Source organism: Oncorhynchus clarkii, chromosome 5 (assembly GCF_045791955.1).
Source record: "Oncorhynchus clarkii lewisi isolate Uvic-CL-2024 chromosome 5, UVic_Ocla_1.0, whole genome shotgun sequence".
NCBI classification, from domain to species: domain Eukaryota; kingdom Metazoa; phylum Chordata; class Actinopteri; order Salmoniformes; family Salmonidae; genus Oncorhynchus; species Oncorhynchus clarkii.
Window position 1 is genome coordinate 75,844,813 of NC_092151.1, and position 17,915 is coordinate 75,862,727.

Consider the following 17,915-nt stretch of genomic DNA (forward strand, 5'->3'; position numbering starts at 1 on the left):
GTGGTGGAGTGCTGCATCATATGACCTGGCCTCCACAATCACCCGACCTCAACCCAATTGAGATGGTTTAGGATAAGTTGGACCGCAGAGTGAAGGAAAATCAGCCAACGAGTGCTCAGCATATGTGGGAACTCCTTCAAGACTGTTGGAAAATAATTCCTGGTGGGAGCTGGTCGAGAGAATGCCAAGAGTGTGTAAGCTGTCATCAAGGCAAAGGGTGGCTACTTTGAAGAATCTCAAATATTAAATATATTTTGATTTGGTTAACACTTTTTTTGGTTACTATGTGATTTCATATGTGTTATTTCATAGTTTTGATGTCTTCACTATTATTCTACAATGTAGAAAAGAGTACAAATAAAGAAAAACCCTTGAATGAGTAGGTGTGTCCAAACTTTTGACTGGTACTGTATATATTGTGTAAATTTAAATCTTATCACGCTGTCTCCTTAAATGCTTGTCAATGAGAAAAGCCTCAAAGTAATGGGCAAAGCATTTACTATTATCAGAATGTTGAGGTGTGAGTTGTCTCTTTTGGTTTATTTTTTATTTAACTAGGCAAGTCAATTAAGAACAAATTCTTATTTACAATGACTGACTAGGAACATTGGGTTAACTGCCTTGTTCAGGGGCAGAACGACAGATTTTTACCTTGTCAGCTCAGGGATTCAATCTAGCAACCTTTCGGTTACTGGCCCAACGGTCCAACCACTAGGCTACCTGCCGCCCCATTGGTATTGGGTTCAAAGTTCTGACTGACTGCTAAACAGTGTAAAGAAGGAAACAAGAAGACACATTTAACATGCGTCCATGTTGCAATATGGCAAGATTATCTGTAAGTAAAACTTCACTTAAACGTAGAAGAGGTAACTGCACTGCATACATTAGGTAAAAAAAATTGAGATACAAGGTTCTGAACTGACAGCTGTTCTAGCTTCAGCGAATGTTGTTGGCCTTTTTGCATCTCAAGTATAGTTCTCTGTAACTGTAAATTCTGTAACGTTTCTGTACGTCTAAGTAACAAGATTTATCATCTACAGTATAGTATAGATACCAGTCTTAAAAAATAGAGAGAAGGGCTAGTAGGTCCATGTGCATATTAAGAAAAACATATGTATAGCTTTAGAATATTTGTATTTATCTCTATATATTTCTATGTATCTATCCATATTTACATGTGCAGGATAAAGATCTAAAGTGAAAATGTTGTAAACAACCCTTTAGCTCAGGAAGCCACTGGAAGAAGCTCCGGAGGGGGCGTGGCCATGTGCTGCTCCAGGCTGGGGTGCTCATTGGATGAGGGATATGCATAATGCAAGGGGTGCTCATCATGTGGCTCAGGGTGCTCGTGGGTTTCAGCGTGTTCCAAGCAGGGGTGCCCATGGTGCTCCAGTGGCTCGTGGGCTGTGGGGTGCAATTTGGACATTGGGTGCTTCAGACAGGGGTGCTGCTGGGGGGGAAAGGAGGACATCTCTTTGTGTAGTCCCAGGACCTCTACCATGCCAGCCCCTGTATGAGGGACACTGGTGTGCATGAGGTGTCTTTGTAAGTGCTTGATCCAATCCTCCTGGACGGACAGAGGACCCTGGAAGACCAGGTCACAGAATCTGCATGGGAGAGAGTGCTAGGTTAGGTTTGGTTAAGGAAGGATAGGCTAGGCTACGCTAGGTTAGGTTTGGTTTGCAGACATGGATACTATTTAGTAGGGGTGTAACAGTTCACCAAACCCACGGTTCGGTGCATTTTGCGGTTTGGTTTTGGTACAGTGGTAAAATGAAATGCCATTCACATTGTTCAGCATTCACAATGTTACTTGCATTGTCTGTTGTGACCGGATTGTTATGTTGGGCCTCTCAAGTTTCCACTCTGATGCTGCATTTGTAACCATGTAGGAAGTGGGAATCTACCAGTTGTAAAGTCATAAATACCAGTTGGATGCATTCAGAAATGCTGATTGGCTAATGGCCAACAAGCTGTGTCAACCATACACTAAAAGTACAGATATCATGCTTGTAAACAAATGATAGAGTTCAAAAACCACATTAATAGATTGCTTTTTATAAATGTTTTGTTGTTGCATATAACTGCTGAAAATGTTGTTATAGAAGCCATTTCCTTAGTAAGTGACATCAGAGGATACCATGTGGGAGAAGTGGGTGCTCAGGATGATAGACAAGTTTCCTACTAGTATATACCAGTTGGAGGGGGGTTAGAGTAAAAAATTTTCCCCAGTCGTATGTGGTAAATTCCCACTTCCCACTTGGTTCGAACGCACCATGCAACTGCCTCCTTCAGTACCAGATATGCACTTGTGAATCTTATAATGATGCTGTGTCTGTAGCACGGTACATCTACCACTCCGGGGTAATGTGATAGGTGGTCAATGCGTGCAATTCATTGTAAACTTAGGCTTTGGTTTGCTTATATAGAGCGGATACTACATGTTTTCTGAAATGGGTGCAATGCAAGAGGGAAGTTCATAACGTGGTTCGAGCACTTTCACAAGGTGCTGAAACCCTATATTCTCAACCTCCGAGAATGGGTGCATATGCGCAGCTATAAATCAATGGCTGTAAAAAAATATAAACATAGCCTACCTATCACTCTTGTAATTTCTTTAGCCCGGTCAGAATCAGCTTTGGTCCGGTCAGAATCAGAATCAGCTTGAATGCAGAGGGGAGACGATGTTGAGTTATTGTATATTTGCGTTTCCGTCTTGCTCCGGTAAACTGGGGTAATATCGGTGTAAATGTGTCAACATATTTAAGGTGTTGGCAGCTGCATAGGCTAGTCTCGTTGAGTGTGGAAACATACTGTTTATGTTGCATCCACAACTCTCTGTCCATCGCCATTGTAATCTACTGGGAAGCCAAAATGTTCCCAAACTGGAGATTTAAACGATGATGGAGGATACTCCAATTCTGGTTTATCGACCCAACCACACACCATCGTACAGAACTAATTCCTCACAAAAGGACAGTATGAAATGCACAAATTAAGATTCGCATTTTGATTACAACATGTGCATAGGCTCTAGTTGTTTTAACGGAATAGCCTGAAATGTTTTTTTGATTTACTCAAGAGGCAGAGGCCTATAGGCCTAGTGTTTTTATTGCGTAAATATAGTTTTTTAATGTTTTCATTATGGTTCACAGGGCAGACCGAACCGAGGTCCTGGTAGCGAACGGTTTGGTATGTACAGTTACACCCCTACAACTTAGTATCTGAGGAGGCACCACTATTTATACAATACAATATGTGGTGACAAGCTCGTTAAACATCTCAATCCAGAATCATGGACATTTTAATATGGAGTTTTGGGGCCTCCCGAGTGGCACAGCGGACTAAGGCACTGCAGTGCTTGAGGCGTCACTACAGATCCGGGTTCGATCCCGGGTTGTGTCGCAGCCGGCTGCGACTGGGAGACCCATGAGGCGTCGCACAATTGGCCCAGCGTCGTCCAGGTTACTGGAGGGTTTGGCCGGCCGGGATGTCCTTGTCCCTTCACGCTCTAGCGACTCTTGTGGTGGGCCAGGCACATGCACATGTGTGCACATGCACACACGGTTGCCAGTTGTACAGTGTTTCCTCTGACACATTGGTGCCGCTGGCTTCTGTGCAGGCCAGTCAAGTTCTTCCACACTGATCTCGACAAACCATTTATGTATTGGCATCGCTTTGTGCATGGGGCATTGTCATGCTGAAACAGTTGCCCAAAATGTTGCCACAAAGATGGAAGTACAGAATCTTCAAGAATGTCAATGTATGCTGTAGTGTTAAGATTTCCCTTCACTGGAACTTAGGGGCCTAGCCCAAACCATGAATAACAGCCCCAGACCATTAATCCTCCTTCACCAAACAGGTAGCGTTATCCTGGCCAAACCCAGATTCTTCCTCGGACTGCCAGATGGTGAAGCATGATTCATCCCTCAAGAGTGGCGAGCTTTACACAACACCAGCCGTCGCTTGGCATTGCGCATGGTGATCTTAGGCTTGTGTGTGGCTGCTCGGCCTTGGAAACCGATTTCATGAAGCTCCCAAGCGAAGAGTTATTGTGCTGACGTTGCTTCCAGAGGCAGTTTGGAACTCGGTAGTGAGTGTTGCAACCGTGGACAGACGATTTGTACGTGCTACGTGCTTCAGCACTTGGGGGGTCACGTTCTGTGAGCTTGTGTGGCCTACCACTTCGCGGCTGAGCCATTGTTGCTCCTAGACGTTTCCACTTGACAATAACAGCACTTACAGGTGACTGAGGAAGCTCTAGTAGGACAGACATTTGACAAACTGACTGACAAAAATTATGCATAAAAATTAATCCATGCTTCTGTCACTTCTAGGTTAGACTACTGCAATGCTCTACTTTCCGGCTACCCGGATAAAGCACTAAATAAACTTCAGTTAGTACTAAACACGGCTGCTAGAATCTTGACTAGAACCCAAAAATGTGATCATATTACTCCAGTGCTAACCTCTCTACACTGGCTTCCTGTTAAGGCAAGGGCTAATTTCAAGGTTTTACTGCTAACCTACAAAGCATTGCATGGGCTTGCTCCTACCTATCTTTCCAATTTGGTCCTGCCGTACATACCTACACGTCCGTTATGGTCACAAGACGCAGGCCTCCTAACTGTCACTAGAATTTCTAAGCAAACAGCTGGAGGCAGGGCTTTCTCCTATGGAGCTCCATTTTTATGGAATGGTCTGCCTAACCATGTGAGAGAGGCATACTCGGCCTCAACCTTTAAGTCTTTATTGAAGACTCCTCTCTTCAGTAGGTCCTATGATTGAGTGTAGTCTGACCCAGGAGTGTGAAGGTGTACGGAAAGGCACTGGAGCAACGAACTGCCCTTGCTGCCTCTGCCTGGCCAGTTCCCCTCTCCACTGGGATTCTCTGCCTCTAACCCTATTAAAGGGGCTGAGTCACTGGCTAACTGGAGCTCTTCCATGCCGTCCCTACGAGGGGTGCGTCACCTGAGTGGGTTGAGTCACTGACGTGATCTTCCTGTCTGGGTTGGCGCCCACCCTTGGGTTGTGTCGTGGCAGTAATCTTTGTGGGCTATACTCGGCCTTGTCTCAGGATGGTAAGTTGGTGGTTGAAGATATCCCTCTAGTGGTATGGGGGCTGTGCTTTGGCAAAGTGGGTGGGGTTATATCTTGCCTGTTTGGCCCTGTCCGGGGTATCGTCGGATGGGGCCACAGTGTCTCCCAACCCCTCCTGTCTCAGCCTCCAGTATTTATGCCTTAGTTTATGTGTCTTGGGCCTGTTATACCTGGAGTATTTCTCCTGTCTTATCCGGTGTCCTGTGTGTATTTAAGTATGCTCTCTCTAATTCTCTCTCTCTTTCTCTCTTTCTTTCTATCTTTCCCTTTCTCGGAGGACCTGAGCCATAGGACCATGCCTCAGGACTACCTGGCCTGATGACTCCTTGCTGTCCCCAGTCCACCTGGCCGTGCTGCTACTCCAGTTTCAACTGTTCTGCCTGCGCAAAGGGAACCCTGACCTGTTCACCGGACCTGCTGTTTTCAACTCTCTAGAGACAGCAGGAGCGGTCGAGATACTCTGAATGATCGGCTATGAAAAGCCAACTGACATTTACTCCTGAGGTGCTGATCTGTTGCACCCTCGACAACCACTGTGTATTATTATTTGACTCTGCTGGTCATCTATGAACGTTTGAACATCTTGGCCATGTTCTGTTATAATCTCCACCCGGCACAGCCAGAAGAGGACTGGCCACCCCTCATAGCCTGGTTCCTCTCTAGGTTTCATCCTATGTTCTGACCTTTCTAGGGAGTTTTTCCTAGCCACCGTGCTTCTACACCTGCATTGCTTGCTGTTTGGGGTTTTAGGTTGGGTTTCTGTACAGCACTTTGAGATATCAGCTGATGTAAGAAGGGCTTTATAAATATATTTGATTTGATTTGTTGGAAAGGTGGCATCCTATGGCAGTGCCACTGAGCTCTCCAGTAAGGCCATTCTACTGCTACTGTTTGTAGATTGCATGGCTGTGTGCTCGATTTTATACACCTGTCAGCAACGGGTGTGGCCGAAATATCTGAATCCACTCATTTGAAGGGGTGTCCACATACCTTTGGCCATGTAGTGTATATTTTAGAACCAATACATGACCATTTCACACTATTAAAAGGGTAATCCAGGATATATTTGTGCCTTGTGGCCACAGGATGATACGCACAACAGATCAAGACGCCAACAAAACCGACAAGTGACAGAAGCTTGTTGTGGTCCTACATACCTGCAGGTGAGTCTGTACATCTCCTCAACAGCAGGTGGGAGAGCTGAGAATAGTTTCTTCTTTGGTCCAGCCCTCAACCTAGGCTTCTTCTGTATACAGGAATAGGCTGGAAAACACAGACCATCTCAGTACAGGCCAAGTCAGTTCAGACCAACTTACTACAGACTTACTCCGTACAACTGATGGACACCAGGACAGAGAGAGTCACAGGTTGTGTTCCAAATGGCACCCTATTTCCTATATAGTGGACGACTTCTGACCAGAGCCCTACCTATATAGTGGACTACTTCTGACCAGAGCCCTACCTATATAGTGGACTACTTCTGACCAGAGCCCTACCTACATAATGGACTACTTTTGACCACTACAGTTGAAGTCGGAAGTTTACATACACTTTTGCCAAAAACATTTAAACTCAGTTTTTCCACAATTACTGACATTTAATCCTAGTAAAAAGTCCCTGTCTTAGGTCAGTTAGGATCACCACTTTATTTTAAGAATGTGAAATGTCAGAATAATAATAGAGATAATTATTTATTTCAGGTTTTATTTCTTTGATCACATTCCCAGTGGGTCAAAAGTTTACATACACTCAATTAGTAGTTGGTAGCATTGCCTTTAAATTGTTTAACTTGGGTCAAATGTTTCAGGTAGCCTTCCACAAGCTTCCCACAATAAGTTGGGTGAATTTTGGCCCATTCCTCCTGACAGATCTGGTGAAACTGAGTCAGGTTTGTAGGCCTCCTTGCTTGCACATGCTTTTACAGTACTGCCCACACATTTTCTATAGGTTTGAGGTCAGGGCTTTGTGATGGCCACTCCAATACCTTGACTTTGTTGTCCTTAAACCATTTTGCCACAACTTAGGAAGTATGCTTGGGGTCATTTTCCATTTGGTAGACCCATTTGCGACCAAGCTTTAACGTCCTGACTGATGTCTGAGATGTTACTTCAATATATCCACATAATTTCCCCTCCTCATGATGCCATCTATTTTGTGAAGTGCACCAGTCCCTCCTGCAGCAAAGCACCCCCACAACATGATGCTGCCACCCCCATGCGTCATGGTTGGGATGGTGTTCTTTGGCTTGCAAGCCTCCCCCTTTTTCCTCCAAACATAACGATGGTCATTATGGCCAAACAGTTCTATTTTTGTTTCATTAGACCAGAGGACATTTTTCCAAAAAGTACCATATTTTTCCCCATGTGCAGTTGCAAACCGTAGTCTGGCTTTTTTTATGGCAGTTTTGGAGCAGTGTCTTCTTTCTTACTGAGCGGCCTTTCAGGTTATGTCGATATAGGACTTGTTTTACTGTGGATATAGATACTTTTGTACCTGTTTCCTCCAACATCTTCACAAGGTCCTTTGCTGGATTGATTTGCCCTTTTCGCACCAACGTACGTTCATCTCTAGGAGACAGAACGCGTCTCCTTCCTGAGTGGTATGACGGCTGCGTGGTCCCATGGTGTTTATACTTGCATACTATTGTTTGTACAGATGAACGTGGTACCTTCAGGTATTTGGAAATTGCTCCCAAGGATGAACCAGACTTGTGGAGGTTTACAAATGTTTTTCTGAGGACTGATTTTTATTTTTATTTTCCCATGATGTAAAACAAAGAGGCACTGAGTTTGAAGGTAGGCCTTGAAATACATCCACAGGTCCACCTCCAATTGACTCAAATTATGTTAATTAGCCTATCAGAAGCTTCTAAAGCCATGACATAATTTTCGGGTATTTTCCAAGATGTTGAAAGGCACAATCAACTTAGTGTATGTAAACTTCTGAGCCACTGGAATTGTGATGCAGTGAATTATAAGTGAAACAATTGTTGGAAACATTACTTATGTCATGCACAAAGTAGATGTCCTAACAGACTTGCAAAAACTATAGTTTGTTAACAAGAAATTTGTGGAGTGGTTGAAAAACAAGTTTTAATGACTCCATCCTAAGTGTATGTAAACTTACGACTTCAACTGCATATAGTGGACTATCTCTGACCAGAGCACTACCTACATACTGGACTACTTTTGACCAGAACACTACCTATATAGTGGACTACTTCTGACCAGAGCCCCACCTACATAATGGACTACTTTTGACCAGAACACTACCTATATAGTGGACTACTTCTGACCAGAGCCCTACCTACAAAATGGACTACTTTTGACCAGAACACTACCTATATAGTGGACTACTTCTGACCAGAGCCCTACCTACATAATGGACTACTTTTGACCAGAACACTACCTATATAGCGGACGACTTCTGACCAGAGCCCTACCTACATACTGGACTACTTTTGACCAGAACACTACCAATATAGTGGACTACTTCTGATCAGAGCCCCACCTACATAATGGACTACTTTTGACCAGAACACTACCAATATAGTGGACTACTTCTGACCAGAGCCCTACCTACATAATGGACTACTTTTGACCAGAGCACTACCTATATAGTGGACTACTTCTGACCAGAGCACTATGGGGCTCTGGTCAAAAGTAGTCCACTATATAGAAAATAGGGCGCCATTGTTGTGTACATTTTCTACAAGGAACATTCAATACTGTAATTTCAGAAATGTGCCTTTATTTTCTAGATTTTTCTGACCAGGCTTAGAGAACTTACTTGTTCCTTCCAACATGGCAACCCTCTTCCTGCGTGCGTAAGCGCGAAGATGATTGGACAAGCTAACAGCACTGGGGAAGGTTGTGTTACAGTGAATGCACATCTTCTTATTAGATTCATTTCTCTCTGGAAAAGTGAGACATGTGAAAGGGAAAGAGACATTTCAAAAGAAAGCAAAGCACACACAAGTTCAGTTCAAAATGTAAAATATGTTCAAAACACTCCTTAACAACACTTTTCTTGCAAGAGAATGCCTTTGAAATAGTGTCAAGAGTAGAGCATTTTATTCAAATGCCACTAAGCCTCCGGATTACCTCGCTCCATTCGTTTTTTTACTTCATTAACAGTTATCTTCCATTAGAGACATTTTGTTTGTTCAACTTCTACACACATTACATCTAAATAAATTGTTTGGTTTCAGGGTCTTTGATGAGCGTCTTTGACAAATATAATCTGGAGGTGAGTTGAGGTGACTGTAAGGAAATATGGCTAAAAGTGACTACAGAGCACATACAGATGAACATGAAGTAAACTGCTATTCCCTGAGTGCCATCACCTCTTCCTCCATCTGTTTTCATATTGGAATGATCTGTTTTGCACTCTGCAGTTGGAGATGTATTGTTGAGAGTAATGTTTATCACAATCTAAGAACTCCAGGGTGCCTATTTTCACCTGGGTTTAGAATTTGATATAGGCTATGATAAGAAATTCATACTGTGCTGATTGTGTCAATATTGCACATGAATTACAATAGTTTGGCATGTCACTACAGGCTACATCTAGAGCATGTTAAATCATAGAAGCGTTTGATTAGGAAAGGTCTCTCTGTACACCCTTTAGAGCAGATTTGATTGGATGACAAGCCCACACCAAGTTTCTATGCAGGCTGTCCTGAAGCTACTGGCAGTGGTGTGAAAATTATAGAGACAGCTTCCCATTCATTTCACACCTAATAGGGGGGAAAACATCTGCTACGGAGGTGTTTTTTAACCATGACAAGCCACTAAAGGTTATTTAAATTACCTGCAAATCGTTTGCAACAATTGCATGTGCAAAATGAATCTCTTCTTGATTAATTAACTAATGCCCATAAAAAGCTTAAGTATATATTATACAGTGTTCTCCCCACTGTATGTGTTAAATCTCCATTTAACATAACACTGATTACACCAAAATGGTGTAAAAGCCTTAGCTAGGTGATTAAATCTGAATGTCACAGTCAGTCTATTCTCCCTTTTAAGGTTTCAGCTTTCAGCTATAATGTAAAAAGTCACTATGACATTCAACAATGTCAGCCACAGAACGGCCAATCATTAGAATTGAGATGGACATCTAAAAAAATCCATATTTCTTTTGTATTTTTTGTTGTTGTATTTTACCCCCTTTTCCTTCTCAATTTCAATTACGATCTTGTCTCATTGCTGCAACTCCCCAACAGGCTCGGGAGACTCGAAGGTCGAGTTGTGCGTCCTCCAAAACATGACCACCCAACCGCGCTCCTTAACACCCGCCCGCTTAACTCGGAAGCCAGCTACACCAATGTGTTGGAGGAAACACCGTTCAACTGACGACCGAAGTCAGCCTGCAGGTGCCCGGCCCGCCACAAGGAGTTGATAGAGTGCAATGAGCCAACTACAGAGCCGGCCCCCCCGGCCAAACCCTCCACTAGCCCGGATGACGCTGGGCCAATTGTGCTGCGCCCTATGGGACTCCCGGTTACAGCCAGTTGTGACACAGCCTGGGACCGAACCCGGGTCTGTAGTGATGCCTTAGACCGCTGCGCCACTCGGGAGGCTCCGATATCTGATTTAGACATCTTTATTAATCTTTCTGCGAAACAGACGGAAACTGTTATTTGGACAGAGATTAAACAAAGGTGTGTAAACACAGCTGATGTGCTCCCAGAACCACATCAAAAGGACGTGACAGGTTTTAATTTCAATTTCAAAGCCAATTTATTATTTTTGTGTGCGTTACAATAATAATGTTTCCTGGTGACTTCAAGGTTGCTGACAGAAGAGCAGACAGAGTACTGGGGTATTATGATGATGCTCACATACATATTTAATGAAGCTCAATTTGAATTACATTTTGTGATTTAACATGAGCGCCTGTAAATAATGAAAATCTGTACAGGTAATAAAACACACAAAACAGCTGCGGAACAAGACAATTTTGTGTTTCATTATGGCAAGCTGATCTACTGTAATTGGAGGGTAAACTACTATCTTAACTCTGTATCATTGCACTCAATGAAACTGTTCTAAAGATCACCTAAAATAATCATACCTATCTGCAAAGGACTAAACTGATCAAGCCTATGAATAATGATAGAACACTGTGAAAAGAACAGACTGGCGACCCAATTAAGCTAATAAAGCTGTCTGTCACTTCTATCCATCATCTATCTGGCTTAACTGGCTTTCTTGTCTTCTTTGATTCTACATCACTTGAAACAGACTGATCATATGTCATATATGTTTTGCTGTCACAGAGGGGCCTTGTTGCACTACAATAATCAGTACCATTAATAAAATATATTTGGCAGATAAAGTAACTCTGTAGTTTTTAACTGTATAGTTTTTCACTCTGTTACTTCGCAGAAAACAAATTATATTTTGGCTATCTAGGTCCTTTTATCCACTGTTCAAAATCTAATCACAATAAAAAAAAGTATTATTTTTCTGGTCGCTAAAAATACATGATATTCTGATTTGTATACAAATTAGTTGTGAATCTGCTTACCTTGGGCCCAGTGTGGTTCCAGATTGCTGGCCTGTTGGTTCTGTCCCTCCTCAAACCTCTCTTTGGTCACAGTAAAGTGATTCCTATCTGCATCATACGATCTGCTGTTATCCCTCAGCTGCCCCTGCTCCTTGTCCAACTTCCTCTTCCTCAGCAGCTCTACTAAAGTGCCCTGGGAAGGTTCCCTGACCCCTCGTATCTGTAATAATAATAATAATATTAATAACAATAATACATTTTACTTGCGCCTTTCAAGATACCCAAGGACACTTACAGAATAAAAAAATATTTAATTATAAGCAAAATAACTAAGAGTAAAAGTACAACACACAAAAGAACATAGCACCAAAATACAACACAACAACTGTACCTCTATACTCTTCCTTTCAGAAAATAACTCCTCTCCCTTAATTTCCTCCTGCCTGGGTGTAGTTGCACTGGGCCCCCATGATGTGGAATTGCCATCCTGGCCTGGCTGGCAGCCATGTTGGATCTTCACTGGGAACCCTGTGGGTGTCAGGAAGAGCCCATCACTCCCGATGAACTTCTGGGAGATGATTGGTCGAGAGAGGAACTGCTTCCTGTTCAGATTTCAAATGAAACACAACAATGATATAGGATACACTAGTCACAACATATAGCCAGGGAGGTACATGAAAAAGTACAATGACATAAAAGTAGACAAAATGAAAAATACATTAAAATGAAGACAAATTCAAAATAAATATATAGCTGATATAAGATAGAATATTCTATTACATCCCTAAAAGGTGTAAACAGTAACTTGTGGAGGAATTGTTTATAGTACCTGTTGAGGGTCTGGAGGATGTTCTGGTGTTCCTGCTCATCCTGCAGCAGCTCGTTAAGGATACACACTGGACTCTTACTGGTGCTGGTGGTGCTGGTCTTCCCTATCCGCTTTAGATGTCCCCTCACATGATTGGAGAGGCCCGTGTTGGTGTCGAACCAGCCACAGCACAAGGGACAGGTGTGCTCCGCCTGAGACTCCGGCTTCTCAGCTGTAACATGAAGATTAAAAAAAGGTTTTAACACAATATCTATATTTACATGAACATTTTAGTAATTTAGCAGATGCTTTTACCCAAAGCGATCTAGGTAAATTACTATGTAACTTTGTGGTAACTTTGAATATTACACACTATCTATAAAAGAATAACATGACACACTTGACTGTGAAAGAAGCAGTCACAAATACTGTTAGATGTGATTACAGATTACTTTTATTACAGATTAATTACCCTATTACAGTACAATAGGAAACAATAAGTAATTGAATAAAGACAGGGAAAATATAATAAGTTGCTCACCTTTTTTGATCCTCCGTGCCACAGAGGGGATCTTCCTGCGTATGCGTGGCTGTCGGTCCTGTGAAGCTACCTGCTCAGGTGACACCACGTGGCGAGCATCATAACTCAGCCCCACCCTGTGCAGGTGCCCTCGCACGTGATTGGACAAGCCCACCCCAGACTCAAACACAGCAGGACAATAGGGGCAGGACTTTCTTTCTGACCCAAATGGAGGGGAGACGTCATACTCATAGGAGAGACTTTGGTTGTGTGTTTTGGTGGTGGTGGGTGACTCCGGAGAATCGTCACACACTGAGCTTTCTATACACTCCTCTTTGATGATAAGCTTCTGTATGTCATCGCTGTCATACTCCCCCTCCTTGACTTCAGTCTTTTCAAAATGGTGGTCAGCCTGAGTAGCGTTCTTTTCAAAATGTCCGACATCAGCAGCAGGTGCAGGATCTTCTTTAACAAAAGAACCCCTCTGTCTGCGTATGAAGTAGCTACGGGCATAGGGATTCCTCTCATTCTCACTACTATCCAGGAAATTGGCTGTAGCCTCGCTGGTGTAGGCACTAAAGTCATACGTGTCCTCATAATCATCATCTTCTGTGTCTTCAGGAGTGGTAGTCTCTCTTAACTTTGGGTTCAGTTTTGGAAAAACATTATCAACCACCTTGTCCACAGTGTTGCGGAAGGGTGTGGACATTTTTCGTTTGGATGGAGACTTTCGGGTAACAGCTTGGGGCTCTGACTTCCTGCAGGTCAAGTCGTTGCTATCTCCCTGACTCTTGTCAGAGTCATAGCTATGATTTAGCATCTGGCCTATTTTAGCCATCTTGGATGTAACCAAGACATCAACATTTGAGGGATATTTTGTCCTTTCTGAGATTCCTGAAATGACATGGTCGTATTGTTGATTGTCTTCCTCAACATAAGGGAGACCTGTTGTCACGTCTATTTTCTCTGTTGGTTTGGGAGATAATTTGTTTGGCTTGTCGCTCCTCCACATAGATGGTGACAGCTTGTTTGTTGAGCTGCCAAGACTACATTTGAACTGGGAGGCGGTAAGATCTTTATAATACTTCTGTGCGTCTGCTTTGTTTCTCGTGTAAAAGTCAGCTACACTACTAGACCAAAAGGGCAAATCTGCTCTTTTCCAGAAAGCAGGCTTTTTAATACAGAACTTTTGCTTCAGCTGTAGGAGTTTTAAATCTGCTTTTTTGGACGGGCCAGCTAGCCTATATTGATCTTGATGGTCAGATGCTTTGTTAAACGGTGGACTTTCACATTCATCTTCACAAAACTGGTGTATTAGGTCACAATGGGTCTTCAGGTCATTTTGATTCTGGGTGCTGAAAGGGCACACTTTACAGTGAAACACAACAGATCTTGATTCATTATCTTTGTTGTTATTTGTAGGAAACTCTGACTCCTCATCTTTGATCATGTTCTTGTACTTGTACTGCAGTGTGTCACAGTGCACCGCGTACTGGTGTGCTTCAAGCTCCCGTTCTGTCAGGGCCATGTGGTTGCACTCCTCGCAACAGTAATAACGTTTGTCCTTCTCATGTGTCTTGGCGTGCTGGACGAACGTCTTGGGGCAGTTGGTCCCGAACACACACTGCGGGCACTGCAGCTTGGCGTTCCTGCCTTCGTCTCGGAGTTTGTTGAGTCCCTGTATCTCCTCCATAAGTTTCTCCCGTCTCTCCTGGTGGATAATCATGTGCTTGAGGAGGGAGTTGCGATCGCGGAACGAACGCCCACACTCCCTGCATATAAAAGGCCTTGGAACGTTCTCGTGGTGGCGCATCTGATGATTATGCCCATCTAAATGATACATCATATGTCTATGCAAATGCCTTTTCTCCTTGAAATTAACATTGCACTTTGTGCATGGGAAGAACGATGGTTCTTGTTCGAATTGCTCTGTCTTTAGCTGCTTGGGTTTTCTACTAAAGAGGGAGTCGGAGTGATTGTCTTCGTGGCAATCTGCTCTTATAATCAGTTTCTTGATGATTACAGGACTGTCACTGGGATGCTCTTGACATGAATTCACAGAAGATTGAACATCAGCCTTTTTACAAGGGAAATCCTCATCATTTACGTTGGCGATGTCAAAATCCTCGTCATCATCTTCCTCCTCTTCAATATGCCACTTTTTGTAGGTGTGATTCGAGCTGCTGTTGTAAACTTTTTCAGGAGAGCCTGTCGTACCCACCAGGTGTATTTTACGCTTCCTCTGTCTTTGGCTGGTAAGCTGAGGCATCACTCCCACTCCCGCAGTGTTTTCCTGTAAGCTGTTGTCAACGTTACGATTGTTCCACAACACCCGTATGAGCTCTTTCTGAGAATCCCAGTGTCGTGAGTTAGCCCCGTCTGAACCGTCCGACGAGCTCTCAGAGGACTCTGTGGTGTGTAAGTCCCATATAGATCTAGCTCTAGCCTTGACTCCCTCAGCCGTCCATATTTGGTTAATTGGCGTTTGGTGAGGCTGTGGACTGTGGTCTGACAAGGTGGTGTTACGGGCCTGGTAGGGAAGTTCAGCCTCACTCTCCCCAGAGTCAGATGGTGACGTGTTGTTGGCCTCTGGCTGCGTGGTGGCTAATGTTTTCAGAACAGGCCCTGGCCCTGCTGGGTTCTTCAGGGCGTCTGATTGAAACTCACTGGGTGGCGGTAACACCTGAGGGCTTGTGTCCATTTCTACTTGCCATAGTTGGGTGTCCTGGGCCTCCACCAGGACATTGTTGGGCGTTGTGCTGTCTTTGTTCAGGCCACAGCTCTCCTCTGAGTTAGGGTGTGAAGCAGGTCCATTAACAAGTGCTACGAAAGGTAGTGAATGGGCTGCTTGGGCTGTGTGGGGAACAGCAGGGACACTGCTGGGTACAATTGGACTGGGCTGTGCTCCATTTAAAGGGTTTGGGAGTCTGTCAGAGGACAGCTGCTCTGACAACCTTGCAGCATTGTTCTTAAGGGAGGATGTGTGACGCTGTAATGGCTCCTGAGTGGCAAAGGAGCTATTACACAATGGTTCCACCACATCTCCTTCTTTGTCCTCTTGTGCATTTGGCTTTATATCAGCCATCTCCCCAGTATGTTCTGAGAAGAGAGAAACAGAGAAAAAACACCAAATCAGCTTAAAACATACTCAATAATTTATATTGTGTTTTGAGGGCTAAAGGCGATGAAAAATGGATGATTAAAACAAGTCTAAATGTGGCAAAAGGAAATATATACAGCCCAACCCATAACACTTGTATTGGTTCAAAGTCAAAATGCAGGCTAATATTATGTTGAATAACAAACAATTATTATTCCTTATACACACAGAAAATCAGTCAGTGTTCAGTGTCAGCTCTGCCTACTTTCTCTCCAATTGTTCCACACAATGAGAGTTTCATCCACAGTACTCTTCTGATCGGCTCTCTGGTACTGCATTATGATTTTCCTAACACCCTAGTCCACCACTTCTCTTCACAACAAACCCTGCTGTTAGCCCCAGTGAGGGCTCTTAATTACCATAGCACACCTCTGGGATACAACCTTCCTGTTCCTCCCCCGAACGCTCCCAGACGCCTGCTAAAATTGACCAATTTCCATGTGAACAAAGTAGACTTCCAATGAGATCATACTCAGTCTTAGCACTCTGTGATGGTGCTAACACGGGTCCCAGCATGACACTGTTGTTGCTCCAAACCTGACAAATTGGCATGCGTCGGGCTACACAATCTGTCTGTCTCACATACACTCACACAAACACACGCATGGAAACACTCCCTCACACATACACACACACACACACACACACACACACACAGATATACACATACATAAAGAGATATAAACACACATACATCAATAAACACACACACACTCATGAACACACACACACACACACACAAACATTAGAGTTGGGGATTGCCAGGGACCTCACGATACGATATTATCACAATACTCAGGTGCTGATAAGGTATGTATTACTATTCTCACAATTCTCATTATTCTATATGTATTGCGATTTGATGCTCCAAACATATTGCTCACTATAGGTTTATGAGAAAACAAGTTTTGATCAGTCAGAAAAATAAAATGCTGAAAACATGTTGGCAAACTATTTTGGAAGACGAACACCAAGGATGCAAGTTTTGCCACAGGTGCAGCCAACAAATCAATACTTTGAGTCAAATACCGATATAATGAAAAATAATATCACAATATGTTACTGTCTCGATTCCCCCCCCCCCCCATCACTAACAAACATATAAACAGAAATCAACATTTGACAGATTGCTAAATGTAATATAGACTCAACTGTTGAACATGTTAAACAAGCGACTTAAGAGAGTGAAAATACATTAATAAAATCTTCTAATATTTAACACTCTTCCCAGCCTTGTAATAGCCAAGCTGTGAGACTGAGGCGAGGTGATGTATTTTACAGCTTGGTACAATGTGAAGTGTCCAGGCAGGGTTGTTGTAACCCAAGCTGATAGACATAGACTGCATCCCAAATGGCACCCTATTCCCTATTTACTGCACTACTTTTGACCAAGGCCGATAAGGGCTCTGGTCAAAAGTAGTGCACTTTATAGGGAAAAGGGTGCCATTTGGGATGGAACTATTGTGTAGTCTATAATGTATGCTCAGTGGATTTGACATGATCCAATGTTGGCTGCTCTCTGCAGGAAGCTACGTCGCTAACAAAGTGGTAAATTCAGTGTTAATGAGTGGCTTCACTGTTACCACCTCTGAGGTAAAACCTTCCGAGCTCCCTATTCCCTCCGTCTGCTGTGGTGTTACTGTAGGGGCTTGGGTTAGCAGGGAGGGAGAGGCAGAACAGACGCTCTGCATTTTAAGCTAACTTCACTGCTACCCCCCGAACAGCAGGATGGCAAAGCCATCAGAATATGATTTCAGCTTTAAAGGCTCATTAGTGGGGCTACTAGCATGCGATATGACTCTCTCTCTCTCTCT

The 17,915-nt window shown here is 43.4% G+C and overlaps 1 protein-coding gene across 3 annotated transcripts in view; it reads right to left on the reverse strand.

Annotated features, from left to right (window-relative positions):
• Positions 1 to 513: 513 nt before the first annotated feature.
• LOC139409391 (zinc finger protein 644-like) overlaps positions 514 to 17,915 on the reverse strand; it is a 33,832-nt gene continuing 16,430 nt past the window's right edge. For 2 of the 3 annotated variants that reach the window (XM_071154485.1, XM_071154486.1), the window contains exons 3-9: positions 12,963 to 16,040; positions 12,443 to 12,653; positions 12,005 to 12,215; positions 11,635 to 11,833; positions 8,890 to 9,015; positions 6,258 to 6,363; positions 514 to 1,607 (exon numbers count right to left, since the gene is read on the reverse strand). In XM_071154485.1, coding sequence (XP_071010586.1) covers positions 1,226 to 1,607; positions 6,258 to 6,363; positions 8,890 to 9,015; positions 11,635 to 11,833; positions 12,005 to 12,215; positions 12,443 to 12,653; positions 12,963 to 16,026 — 4,299 coding nt within the window. In that variant the 5' untranslated portion in view covers positions 16,027 to 16,040 and the 3' untranslated portion in view covers positions 514 to 1,225. The remainder of the gene's footprint in view (positions 1,608 to 6,257; positions 6,364 to 8,889; positions 9,016 to 11,634; positions 11,834 to 12,004; positions 12,216 to 12,442; positions 12,654 to 12,962; positions 16,041 to 17,915) is intronic. The other variant, XR_011634398.1, reaches the window with a different exon arrangement.